We start from the raw sequence: 14,087 nt of genomic DNA on the forward strand, positions 1-14,087 counted from the left end.
AATTTTTTTTTTTTTTTTTTTTTTGGAAATCTTTGTTTGCGAATTGTTAAGATTGGAAATCAGCATGCGATATTAGAATTTCCATTGCATCACTGGGAAATGTTTTATTGCTTTCTATTTGCAAAAAACATTTGTTTTTGTTATAGGTGCTGAATAGATAAGAAATAGCGGTTAAAAGAGTACAAATATTAGGGCAAAAAAAGGGATTGGGATAAGGAGAGTAGTTTGGTGGTTTGTATTGACTGGGATCAGAAAGATTGATGATTAATTGAAGACATGATTAGAAAGAAATGGCGAAATATTCAGCCATTGTTCTTCATTAATTAAGACGACTACGTTGCCAAATATCCTATCTTAGCTTAGCTACAAACTTTGAATCAAAGGATAGCATAACATAACAGTAGGAGCTGGACTCTGCATTTTGGCACAATCTTTATCTCCACTTTACAATGATTCATTATTTAATCCTTAATTGCCATCATTATCAAGTCTTTTACCAAAAATCAAGTGGAAAGAAAGACACATGGACTCCACACTCAACATATATTCACATGTCATTTCTCTTAACCTCTTCTAACTGATTTTTCAGAGGTCAAATTGTTGGAATTTTTTCCTAGGTTTTACTTTTTTTTAATTTAATTTCACTGCTTATTGACTGCCAATTCATTTGTTATATAATATATACATATTCCTTTTTTCTTGATGTATCAATAAGCCTGACAATGTACAGCAGATGATTTGATATAATTGGTTAGGGATAGGGCCAAGGGGTTTTGGGTAGAGAATTTGGTTAAAGGGAAGTGGTCCAATCCAATAAAATGGAATGGCTTCTTTCAATCAAATTTTGACATGCGTTCAAGGGGCAACTTGTCCGATACGTTAGCAAAATGAAATTTTAATTACAAGGTTACTGCTAAAATGCTAAACCTGAATTGCTATGGCTTCAAATTACTCAGAAACCTAGCAACTTAATAGCCCCAAAGTGTTCCTACACATACAATTACGACATTTAGAATAAAAGAAAATGGCCCCTAAATCTAATATTATTATCCTAATATTCTCCTCAAACTTGTTCTTCATCATAGTTTTTCTTTTTTTCTTTGGAAGGAAAGATCATCATCTTGAACATCATCCTATGTTTCTCCCAAATGCTCTGCTGCTCTTTAATTAAACCGTATAATGCTGCTGAATAGTATCGATATCAAGTCCCTTCAGCTTAACAACCGATTCAACATGCCCCTTCAGTGTATTCAGCTCCCTCAGCCTACCCAATGCATAAATAAAGATGAGATCACCATGAAAAACGAAAACCATACAACATTTCATTCTATATTTTTATTTTGCAGGAGAAATTTTTTCTATAAAGCGGGGACAAAATGACAATAACATGCATTCTCCCGCATTTCATTAGTTCACTCACCTTGCAACCTCAGCCCTACGCTTGGCCTGCTCTGCAATCTCTGAAAGTTCCCTGTAACTGCTCCTTTCGTTGAAAAGGTTTGCGGTTTCAGGTGGTTGAAGGCCATGCAGTGTTCTCTGTGCAGCTGCCCATTGTGCTTCTCTTTCCTCTTTTCCATAATCTTTCTTTGTAGTGAAGGCAGTCTATAACGTGAAGACAGCATAAGAGAAATCAAATCAGAAACAAAACAGAACTTGAGAGATTTAAATTAATGAAAACGGAAGACAATCATCAAGGAATTGTCATACAAATCTTACCTTGTTCTCCAAAAGATTATCCCAAGCCTTTCCACTAAGAATATAGCGAATTGCAAATTTGATAAGATCGAGTGGAATGTAAGTCACAACACTGTAAAGCCATATTACACCAGCCCATCCCCAACCCATACCTTTAATCCTTGCAAAACCCCAATTTGCATAGACTGCTATCAAAGTGGCCACCTACCAAATATAAATGGTTTCATTATTATGTTGTAATAATAGGGAGCTATCAGTTAACGTTTGTAAAATATAAATACAAAAAGGCATTTGAAATAGTTTGCTGAATTAGCAAAAAAAATAAATAAACATGGAGTAGAATTTGTGAAATTTGTCATTTATCCTTCACCTTTTATTAACTCAATGTAAACGACCACAATTTCAATAACATTAGCGGTGCACAGAACTTCTCTGCAACACCAAGTATCTATTCCGACTTAGCTATAGAAGGTATATCTATTTGCTGGGGACTTTGACAATAAATTAAGAAACAAAAGTTCTAAGAGACGTGCTTTACAAATGAAACCAGGCCTGCTAAAATTTTATGATGGAAAAGTCAGATTTTTGGAATGGATATCTTAAAAGAATAGTTAAATTTTCTTACCAGCTGAGCAACTATAAAAGCACCGACTAGTAGAAGTCCAGGACGTTCAAAATAGGACCAGCTGCGAGACCGTGTGACAAAAATGAGGGCCTGACTCACAATACTAACTTGAAGGTATAAAGCTGCCATCATTTCTTTAGGACTATCCCTCAAAGATCTAACATTAAACTTGTCCTGAAATATAGGAAACGGAAACTTAGCAAAATCATAAGAAATCTCACCAAAATAATACATCAATGGGACATAGCGAAAGCCGTTCTTACTGAGAAGAAATTGGTGTCTTTCATTGCCCAGAAGAATAACACAGTCATTAGTGCTAAGTAACCTCCAAGCACAACGCCAGTAGAGAAAATCTCATTTAGTTTCCAGCTGTCTGGCTGTGGAGATGGCTTTACTCTGTCCTTCGAAATTGTCATGATTGTACCTATAGATGACAAATAAATCAGATTAAGGACCATGGTGGTGGGTCGGTACTGGTGACATGTAGAATAAATTATTTTGATGAAGCAATCTGATAAAGATCATCTCACCATCATTTAGAATGGCAATAATTAAAACCATGAAAGGCGCAAAGTCAAACTTCCATATCAAGGCGATAAACATGAAGCTAAACTGCCAAAATGAACACAAATAATTTAATCCATCCGTAAACCTATTTAGCATTATTAGCGTTAAAATCTCAACAGGTCTTTATATACTTACCACAATACGAATGGTGATCGAAACTGCATAGATCTATAAAGTTGAAAGGAATAAGAGAAAAGGTTACAAACACTTGCACTGTGGAATAATGGACCATAAAATGCAACCAAGAGTAAGCTACGATATGACTAACCGTGTAGTTTTTCATCCTTTGGAAAATAGCCCTGCTGGTCAGCACTGCACTGATAATGACACTTAGCCCAGGTTCAGTAAGTACAATGTCTGAAGCACTTCGAGCTGCATCTGTAGCATCAGCAACGGCAATTCCAATGTCTGCCTTCTTTAAAGCAGGGGCATCGTTGACACCATCTCCTGTCATGCCACAAATGTGTTTCCTCTCCTGTAGCCTCATAACAATTTCATATTTGTGTTCTATCATCGACATTGGAAGGATTGTTAGGAAAAAAGAAAATTTAAAGTAGGAGGACGCTCTAGCAAAGGAATTTAGTAACAGCATCAAAAGCGATTTAAAAATATCAAAGGTGCCAGGAATTCAACAACTAATGTTCATGATAACAAGCGGCCAGTGTTTCACAGAACTGTTTTCTTTAAAAGTCAAAATATAGATGATGCCATCATCTTAATTGTCAAGAAAGTTCGTGCTAAAACATAGATTTTAATAATTTCCAGAATGTCACATATTTAGGAAGACATTTTATAACTAATTAAAACACACCTGGAAATACTCCTGCAAATCCATCAGCCTTCTCAATTAATTCATCTATTGGTAGGGCAGCAATGGAGGCATCCTTGTCTTGGCCCAGCAAGGAAGATGAAGGGTACATGTTTGTTCCCATTCCGAGCCTCCTGCCAGTTTCTTTGGCAATGGCAAGCTGATCCCCTGGTATAATAGAAAAATAATATAAATTTTACATCATGAAACTTTAAACAATATAGAACGTTAAAATGCTATTTAAACAACTCTTACCGGTAATCATCTTAACATTCACTCCAAGGTTTAGAGCTCTTCTGATGGTTTCAGCACTATCATGCCTTGGAGGATCAAACAGTGGCAACAAACCAATAAGCTGCCATGGTTCCCCACGACTCTCTTTTGTTTTCTCAGGTACTTCCTGCAGAAATAGAAATTAAACAATATGAATACATGATTACCCCAATTTACTTATCTAATCAACATGAAGTATGCAAAAAAATTAATCTGCTGACCTGATTTGCAACGGCTAAAGATCGAAGTCCACGTTCAGCAAATTTATCAATAACTGCATGAACCTTTTTCCTGACATCTTCTTTGCAATTGCAAAGAGTTATGATCTATTTTGGAACATTGAAAGCATGTAAGTTAGAAGTTATCTATCTAAAACTTTCACAACTGATCTTCCAAAATGAGAAAACGTATTATTACCTGCTCTGGTGCACCTTTGCTAGCGCGATGCCAGTTTCCATCAGAATCGATGTACGTTAGAGCAGTTCTCTTGTCTACAGGGTTGAATGGTAGGAAATGAATCTCTTGGATACCAGCACGTGCCTAGCCAATCAATATCCAGAATGACTAAAGAATTCATGGACCCAATCCTAAATATAACAGAAGAAAGACCGGGAAGAAATTAATACCTCCTTTGGATCAGCAAGCATTCCTACAATTGCAGCATCAATAGCATCCTGATTTTCAGTCCTTGAAGCCCTTGCTGCATAAAGGATTACATGTTCTTTTTCGACTCCCTTCGCAAACACTTCAATAAGATTTCTATCAACAGTAAGTTTGTTTAAAGTCAGAGTCCCAGTCTTATCACTGCAGAGAACATCCATGCCTGCCATTTCCTCAATGGCTGTCATTCTCTTTGTGATAGCCCCTTGTTGAGAAAGCCTGTGGGAACCAATAGCCATGGTGACAGACAAAACGGTTGGCATAGCAATTGGGATTCCACCAATCAAGAGAACTAGTAAATTGTCAATGCCATCCCTGTACTTGCGGTGCTGTATTGGGTACATGACTATTATCTCAATGATTATTCCAACAGCAATTGAGCAAATGCAGAAATTACCAATGGCAGTAAGCACTTTCTGGAAATGCCCAACTTGATTGGTGCTGTCCACTAGGTGGGCAGCTTTGCCAAAGAAAGTGTGAACACCAGTTGCAATAACCACTGCTTCTATTTCACCCTGTTTACACGTTGAGCCAGAAAAAACTTCATCTGATGGATACCTCGTGACAGGAAGAGACTCCCCAGTGAGAGCTGATTGATCAATCTTCAAAGGATCACCCTCAAGAAGACGAGCATCAGCAGGAACTATGTCTCCCAATTTAATAGTAATAATGTCCCCTGGAACCAGAATTGCTGCTTCTTGCTCACTCCATCGACCATCTCTAAGAACCTACATTATCGCACAAGAACAACAAGCTGAAAGCACGATTAAAATAAGACGGAAAGATAACTCAACAAACTATTGAGTTGCTGAATGTTTCATTTTCACCTTTGTTTTTGGAGCAAGATTAGCCATGAGAGCAGCTGCAGCGTTACCAGCATTATTTTCTTCAATAAAACTGATGGTGGAGTTGATCAGCAACAAGACAATGATACCAACAAAGTCCTGCCAGTCCGGAGGCCTTCCACTACCATTTGCCAATGCAATAGCCATTATAGCGGCAGCTTCCATGACCCATGACAATGGGTTCCACATAAAACCCAAGAACTTGAGAAATTTGCTCTCCTGTTTGCAGAGTATCATACCATATTATACAACAATATACAAGATGAAAATTTAGACTCATATGTAAGTGGTTATGATATGGACCTTTTTCTCTTCGAGTTTGTTTGGTCCAAAAACCTGAAGACGAATAGTACCTTCCTCGGTAGTCAAGCCTGCACTCGTACATTTCAGCCGCTCGAAAACTTCCTCAACAGGAATCCGTTCCTGTAAACAGAAAATTCATTTACGGAGTACGCTTTGTTGGTTTAGGTTGTGATTCCATTCATCCATACCATGCATGAACTGGTGAATATTTTTGTCTTTACGTTCAAGATCAATTAAATAAATTTTCAATGGCGTGGTTTTGCCTGGAGAGAAATCAAATGAAGCAGAACAAAGAACTCCATATGTGACCAGCGACAACCAGTCATCACTTACGATCAAAATATCATAAGAATCTACTTTTGATGAAAATTTTATCGGTAAAAAACTTAGAGTTGCAGCTAAAATTATCCAAGTAGAGTATATTTTCGTAGAGAATCTAAGAAGCAACACAGTGAGTGGCGTCTAGTCTAACTGTCTACCTATGTGGAATCGATGCTTTTCAAACCTACCTGATCTCAGCACAAAACAAACCAAGTAGTAGTAGAATGTAATTCGAGGAAATAGAACCTCAAAAAGGAGGGAATGAGATTTCCTTATTTGTGGAAAATTTAGTCTAGTTGTATCTAATGTCGGGCTTCAAGAGGTCCTAAAAACACCGCCGTAGCAATGAATGTTATATAGCAAACTTCCTTCTTAGAACAAAAATGAAAACTGTAAATATATGTAGCAATAGCGTTTCATATAACCAACATTTCAATTGGTTAACCACCCCTCGGCTCGTGAAGAGATTCACGTTGATCATGTGAAACGGTATTAAAGTCAAAATGTTTGTCACTATCCCTTGAGATTCAGAGCCCCATTAATTGAAAGAATTAATTAATAGTAATTTATTCGGGAATCCCCTTTTTGCTGGAGAAATTACCTAACCTTATTAGTACTAGGAACAAAATATCTCCTATTTTTTTAATACAAAAAAGGTACAATTCAGTTCCACAGAAAAGTTTGGCCAAAAAAATTTCCAACGAAAAGTGGAAAAGCACAACGGACATACCTCAAAATCCGAGAAATCTATTTTATTAATACATCAAGAAGCCATATATGTCGAATTTATAATACGGCAAGATTGTCAAATGGAATTTTTTAAAAAAAAATATGGGAAATTATATGGCATCAGGCGCGTAGGTACAACCGACATATTCGTATAAGCCGCATAAACAATTAGTGCGGTTGGTCATTTCAGGTTTCCCTTGGCCGTCAAATCCATTTGTCAGCCAGGTTCTCCAGTGATTCGCAAGCCTTATCGACCCAATTGTTTCACTGTGTTTCGATCCCTCAAATTTATCAAAAAGTTAAAGAAACTCGCAATAGAAGAAAAGAAAGAAATGAAAGCGAAGCTTTTTTTTTTTTTTTAACATCTAATAGAAAATATTTACATTAAGTCCTAGAACTACAGGAAACATAGGTTTGTGAGGTTATAATAGCAAAATCATCGGTGGAGCACAAACGCAAGTTTTGAGGCAAAAATAATGATTCCTCCACTCGTTACTAAATCTCAGCTCAATCCAAAACCCTTTTTTTTTTTTTTGCAAAGATAAAAGTGAAAAGCGAAAATTTGGGTTATTAGAGAAAGAAAAGGAGAGAATAGAGATACAAAGAGTGCAAAGGATAAGATCAAAGCACATGGTCGATTAATGATTGATGACTGATGAGGAAAAAAATGATAGTAAATCTTACCAGAAACAGATATTGTATCAAGCTATTAATCAAAGAAATTAAAAAGGAGATAATAATGGTATTAACCTTTTGTAAATAAAACGATTTCCATCTTCTAACACATGGAAAAAATATGATACATTTATCTAGGTTTGTTTGGCTAAAATTCACAAAAATTTTATTTAAAATAAAGAACAAATGTAGCAAATCATCGTTTGAATCACGCATGGTGAACCTTTATCAGTTCCCTGAAAAAATGAAACCTCTACTGGTTTGATGAAATGGAGATCAAAACTTGAGATGTACTATTTCTATGACGAAATTCCAAAATAGTGAACGGTACAAATATATAAAATTGGCCTTTTTGTGATCAGAAAACAAGTACAAACCAATATATATATATATATAGATAGATAAATAGATAGATAGAGAGAGACATGCATGTACTGATGTAAAATATGAGAGAAAGAATATACCAGATCGACGGACTCGTTTTTTATCTCTTCGAGGCTGATGCCCTCATTGCCACCCATGATCTTCCAAGTTTAGTCGGATCGTAGCAGCCAGAGAAGGAACAAGCTATTAAAACAAACAGAAGGAAACACTGAGACGCTTAAATACTCATAACAAGGCTAATGCTAATACTAATATTAGAGCAAGGAAAAAGACTAACACTAAGAAGCAGCACTAATAAAAAAGGAAAAAAAAGAAGAGCAAGAGAGAGACGTTTCCCTTGATCACTTCTGAAAACGTAGGCGAATGGGAGTTTTTGTCCCTTTAAATAGGTGGCTGGGACGCCACGGTGGGACCCGCTTGGCTTGGTCCTTCTTGCCTTCTTTGACTTGCCACGCGCTGCCTCTATCTCTGTTCACTTCAAACACTTGTCTCCCGAATCTCCAAGGACTTTTTTTCTCTTTTCCATTTTATTTATTTATTTATTTTTTTCGTTAACAAATAAAAAATTCTAATCTAGGCTTAACTTTAGTTAGTATTATTATTATTATATATAGTTATATACGCATCAACGGCATTTACTGATTTTGCGCAGACACCAATTGATCGTTGAAGCGGTGATGTAAATAAGCGAAATAATTAGGCAAAGAAATCTTTACTGCCCATTTTTTCATGATTTTATCTTTTTTTACTTGTTGGAAGTTGTAAATTTCTCATATTTGCATTATTATTGACAGTTATGACAATTTTTTTTTTTTTTATAAATGACGCTTTTGTGAAGCATTGATAAATAATAATCATTCAATATTCCAAGCTTTTTTTTTTAATTATTTTATGATCAAATCAAAATAAAGTTGTCTTTAAATTAATCACGATGAAGTACTAACTTTTTTTTATCAATTGATTCGTGGCAGTCAACATTGTATGCATGTGTGTATGAATATATATAGTTGTAGAATACATTGAAATTAATGAACATTTTATATTGATAGAATACAACTTGTTATATTTATAAAATTATTCCTTTTTTAGCAGAATTTTCTTGTTCTTTTAGATAAATACTGTTGTATTTATTTACAAAAAGTTTTAAACTCGTAAAATAATTTTAGGTCTTATCTATAAACCACACGTGATTAACAGTTAAAATAATATAAATATAAATGAATTTATACCTTATTAAAATAATTGTAAGTCATTTACTATATATTATTTGCTCTTAGAAAAAATATTATATAACATTGGCATGATTGGTCAACAATGCCACAACTCAACCACGCAAATCAAGTGCAAATATATATATATATATATAAATATATATATATATATTTTGCCGATACTTTACGTAATGACTTATATTATACCACGAAGACACAAGGCTATACTATTTACATGGTGGTAGCATTTTAGCATTTTTCTTAGTGGGATATTAATCTTTACTTTTTTTTTGGTAAGAAATCTTTACTTGACTTGTTGGGATATCCCCTCGCGTTAGGACTTGGGATGATTTCCGTATAATTGACTTGAACAGAATTTATTATTAGTAAGTAGAAAAAATTTTTGTTCTACCTTACACCAAAAAGTTATTATGATTGTGAAGTGGACCGACCATCAGAAAGGTGGAAGATCAAATTTTCACGACATCTAGGTAGGATCGGTAATCCAACCTGTCTCTTACAGGTTTTAATTCGATAAATTTTTTTTTTTTAAATTCGAGTTTCGGGTGAAATCAGATCGTATAAAATTAAAAAACAATCAGAGTCAGATCGGATTCGAATTTTAGATAAATTTAATTTGATTCGATCCGATATTATATAAAAAATTATTTTTTAATTATTTTTTAATTTTTTATTTATATATATTTTTATATAATGATATTTTTAAATATTTATATTTTAAAAATAATATTTTATTAATTTTAGATCGAATCGAATCGAATATGATTTTATAATATCGGATCAAAATCAAAATTGGATATAAAAAAACAAATAAAATTTTAAATAAAATTAAATTCAAATTTAATAATAGATCAAAATTGAAACAACGAACAAAACTCAACCTCCAATTGTCAATATGTGGCGGGCCGACTGAGGGTAGGAAATTTCCCTTCATAACCGGCTCTAAATTGAACTTTTGCCTCCCCACCGTCTCTTTCAAATCACATTTGTCCCGTAGTAATTGGATGTTCATTTCTGCTTTTACCAAAAAAGAAATTGTTATTTAATTAGATGCAAGTACATTGTACATTTCTTCCTCACCGTATATTTCTTAATTATTGAGAGAATTAATTTTGTCTTTTTAAGTGAACGTGCAGACGAAGTTCCGCTTTTTAAGTCGAAATAAAATTATAAATAATATATTAGTATTTATAAATTATTTAAATTTAATTTAAATAAAATTTAAATTCGATTCAATTATTATCGAATTAAATTTGAGTTTAAATAATTTAACTCATTAATCGAGTTGAGTTTAAATTTTTTTATACTAAATTTAAGTAGTTTGTATTTTTATTCAAATTTTTATATTTAAATATATTTTTATTTTTTTAATTAATAAAATATCTCTAATTCGAACTTAAATTCAACTTTGAACTCGAACTCGAATACAAATAATTAAATTTTTATTAAATATAAGAATTAAATTTATTTTACATATTAATCGATCTTAATTGAATAAACTCGAGTAATTTGATTTTATTTTAAGTCGAATTCAAACTAAAAAAAAAAAATTTAATTGAATTCGAATTGAGTTTTGAGTCTTAAATTTTAAATTAAATTCGAGCTCGAATTTAATATTATATTGATTTTAACTTGATTGATTATACCTTTAAATCGAAACATCTCTTTTTATTTATTATGTTATAGTAGTTATAAAAGCTAGGCATGTAAAAATTGAAAGAACCAAAGAAATGAGAAAAAAAAAAACCTATGAAATTCTACTCAGATTGATTTTTCATGTGAATTAGGGAAAAAAAATATCAATCTGAATTTCATGTGAATTAAAAGGCATGTAAAACATCCGCATGAATTCTTCCTATTAACAAGTTTATGAAATTCTTGCGTATATACCATTACCAAACTCTCCAACATGCCGTGCTTCTTTGCAAACACCCGATCATCCTAAATTCCACAACTATGATATAGTTAGGCTACCATAGACCACTGTTAGCCAAATTATTTTAGTTTTGTCTTCACAAACAAAGCAAAAGTAAAGAAAAAGAAGCGATGCCCTCAAAATGTTCACATTTGAATAGTATTTTTTTCTATTTGGTATATAATGTAGCTTTCCTTCTCTGCTCAATTTGAACCTTCCAATTATCAGTCAATTTCAGTTCCGTTATTGGTTAGATGGCGTTCTTAATTTATTCTTCAGCATCCAATAGCTCACGTTCAAATTACAATCGATCATTCATTCACATTCTTTTTCTTAATTTATTCTTCTTGCTTTGTCCTTTGAAATCACACAAGTTTGCGTCCGCACCACCCATTTCCAGCGATGAAAGATTGAAAAAGAAGAAAAATAAATACTAAATAAATAAAAGGGAAAAACCTGTCAACTTTCTAGTGATCGATTTGCTTGAAATGATGTCTTCCCTTCAAAAGTACTAAAGGCCGGACCCTCTCCCGAGGCCCAACCTGAAGCTATGGTCTCTGCCTCTGAAAGAAAGTCTAATTTCGAGCGTCTGCGGGCTTAAACAACTGACACTTCTAAACCAATCCGAGGGCTACTGTGGGACCACACGCTAATCCAACTTAAAGCAATTGTTGTGTTAAGATTGAGGTACGCTCATGCCGGTTTTGCTTGCCTAAAGGAGCAAAGGCATATGACATCACCTTATCACTTTTTTTTTGTAGCATATTAAAAAGTTGGAATATATATAATACAATTAAAAAGATTATCTCTTAAACTTGGGGCCACTGTCATTCTATCTTTTCCTTTTTTCTTTTTAATAATAGGAAGAAGCTGATGGTCTACACTTTGTTGGTGAGAGCTAATAAATGATAACATTGTAATTTAAAAGTAGAATAAATAAATAAATATTAGAGTAACACATTAGATCGAAAGCACTTTAAATTGTTAATATTAATGCTGATGTGATATATTATATTTTTTTTGGTTATATATATATATATATGATTTTAATAATCTCTCACCTTCAAATTTTCAACAACAGTAATATTTTATTTTATTAATTTAATTAATTTACTATTAGTACTATGCACAAATTATTTTTATTTTATTTAAATTTAAATAAAAATAAAAATTAATATTATTAAATTATTAATATATTTAAAATATATAAATAATATAATTTAAATATCAAATTTTAATAAAAATAAAAATTTTAATTAATAAATTAATAAATTTTAAAATATATGATAAATAATATTAGAGGAAGAAAAAAAATTCAGAAGATATTGTAAAAAATATTATTAATTATGCCAACAAAATATTAAAATAAAAATCGAAAGTCTTATAACTTCAAATAAACTTTATTCAATTTGCATCATTTTTAGCTTTTTTTATCATTTTTATACACTTGTAAATTTATATAATTTTAAGATAAGTTTTATTTATTTAAAAGAAATAATGATTTTAAATGTTTAAATAATATACATGATAACTTACTTCTCTTTATATATTTTCTTTGTAGGAGTTTCAATAATATCATAATTTTCAGTATCAATATGGCTTTCCAAATCTTTATCACTTTGAATTGTTTTGAGGTTAACATTTGATACAAAATTATGTTCTTGTAAAAATTGAAATGAAATAGTTTTAAAATTTAAATAATAGTATTAAATCATAAACAATTATTTAAGAAAATTATTGACAAAAAATTTTAATGAAATATATTAAACTACTTACTTTTTTTTTTTCAATTAATAAAAGGATTAAAAATTATTCATAATCTGCTGCTATCTTCTAATAAATTGATTATGGCCTCATTAGTTAGTAACAGAAATCTTGTTTCTTTTTGTAATATTGTTGAAGTTCTAGAAGTGATCTCTAACATACATACAGTATACAAAAACTCATTTGCATGCTGTATTGTTTTACATGTTCTTGGCATTCTGTTTTGTTCATTTACTTGAGTGCAATAAAAAAAAATCAAAATTAAACTAAGAGAGCTTACGTCAACAAAGTAAAACATAAATAAATAAATTCACCTTAAATGGAAGAGCAATTAAAAGAGCAATGCTAAAATCTATGAGAAGATGAAATATTATTTAAAAAATAAGTTGAATGAAAATACGGTAAAGAATAAAGTTATATAATTTTATTTAATCCATAAATATATTTAAATAATAATTTTATTTATTTAAGTATCTTATATTTAAATTGATTTTTCATTTAAATATTGATAAATTTAATCTATAAATATATTTAAATAATAAATTTATCCATAAATAATATATAATCAGATAATAATATTTTAATTTTAGTATTTTATACTTTTATGTGATAATTTTTTTGATGTTTTATATTCTGATTTTGTCCTTTGCTATCTTTATTTCCTAACGTTACTGGTTTTTAGCACTGATCAGATTTATAATCTGGAAACTCTCCTATTGCAAGCTCCAAATCAATCTATCTGGGTAACAAATAGCCGCATTCTGAGTCAAATGTTGAGCCAGAAACTCAAACCTACTCAAGAGAACAACCTATTAAAAAGGTGGTATCAAAAAACTAAGTATTTTATAATGTTAATAGTAGATAAATTAAAAAAATGAATTACTTTAAAATTAATTTTAAATTGATGTAAAGAATAAAAAATATTTCATTAGAATTTAAATTAATTTTTGATTAAATTTTAAAATTTTAGATAATTTAATAATTTTTAAAATTATATTTTTTATAAATAATTTAAAATTAATAAATATTTTATGTGTCATCATAATAAAAAATTTTAAAAATTATCTTACATGTCGAAAAAAAAAAAACTATCCACGTAAGCGTCTACATAAGTAATTAATATCTGATAATTATATATGTTATAATATATGTATATATATATATATATATTTCTATAAGTGTACAAGACTTGTAAAAATTGTGCAAGTGGCAACTAAATTAATTCTTAAATGCAATTTGAGTTTCATTTAGGTTATATTTAGCTGAATATTTATTATAATAATAAAAAGTT

At 31.3% G+C, this 14,087-nt stretch overlaps 1 protein-coding gene across 3 annotated transcripts; it reads right to left on the minus strand.

Annotated features, from left to right (window-relative positions):
- Positions 1–785: 785 nt before the first annotated feature.
- Positions 786–8,242, minus strand: LOC111299455 (plasma membrane ATPase 4-like). Of its 3 annotated transcripts, none has more exons than XM_022894653.2 (17): positions 8,216–8,242; positions 7,966–8,068; positions 5,777–5,896; positions 5,456–5,692; positions 4,595–5,356; positions 4,386–4,508; positions 4,190–4,294; positions 3,951–4,095; positions 3,699–3,863; positions 3,156–3,394; positions 3,023–3,055; positions 2,851–2,932; positions 2,584–2,744; positions 2,321–2,494; positions 1,717–1,899; positions 1,421–1,602; positions 786–1,264 (listed from the first exon to the last, which is right to left on the minus strand). In XM_022894653.2, exons 2-17 carry the CDS (start codon positions 8,020–8,022, stop codon positions 1,168–1,170), a joined length of 2,865 nt encoding a protein of 954 aa, XP_022750388.2. In that variant the 5' UTR covers positions 8,023–8,068; positions 8,216–8,242; the 3' UTR covers positions 786–1,167. The 3 variants fall into 3 exon arrangements, with proteins under 3 accessions (XP_022750388.2, XP_089603572.1, XP_022750387.2); XM_089747446.1 differs by having other exon boundaries at positions 8,163–8,240; XM_022894652.2 differs by having other exon boundaries at positions 7,966–8,240.
- Positions 8,243–14,087: the final 5,845 nt, after the last annotated feature.

Source organism: Durio zibethinus, chromosome 18 (assembly GCF_047325235.1).
Source record: "Durio zibethinus cultivar Kanyao isolate XHJ-2024 chromosome 18, ASM4732523v1, whole genome shotgun sequence".
NCBI lineage: Eukaryota > Viridiplantae > Streptophyta > Magnoliopsida > Malvales > Malvaceae > Durio > Durio zibethinus.

What these genes read in the sequence shown, in the direction of transcription:
- LOC111299455 (XM_022894653.2), bottom strand. Translation starts at nt 8,022, where the DNA reads ATGGGTGGCAATGAGGGCATCAGCCTCGAAGAGATAAAAAACGAGTCC. An exon ending in AAAACGAGTCCGTCGATCTG is followed by an intron (nt 5,897 to 7,965) that starts GTATATTCTTTC and finishes TTCTGTTTACAG; the next exon opens with GAACGGATTCCTGTTGAGGA. An exon ending in AAAGGATGAAAAACTACACG is followed by an intron (nt 3,056 to 3,155) that starts GTTAGTCATATC and finishes TCAACTTTATAG; the next exon opens with ATCTATGCAGTTTCGATCAC.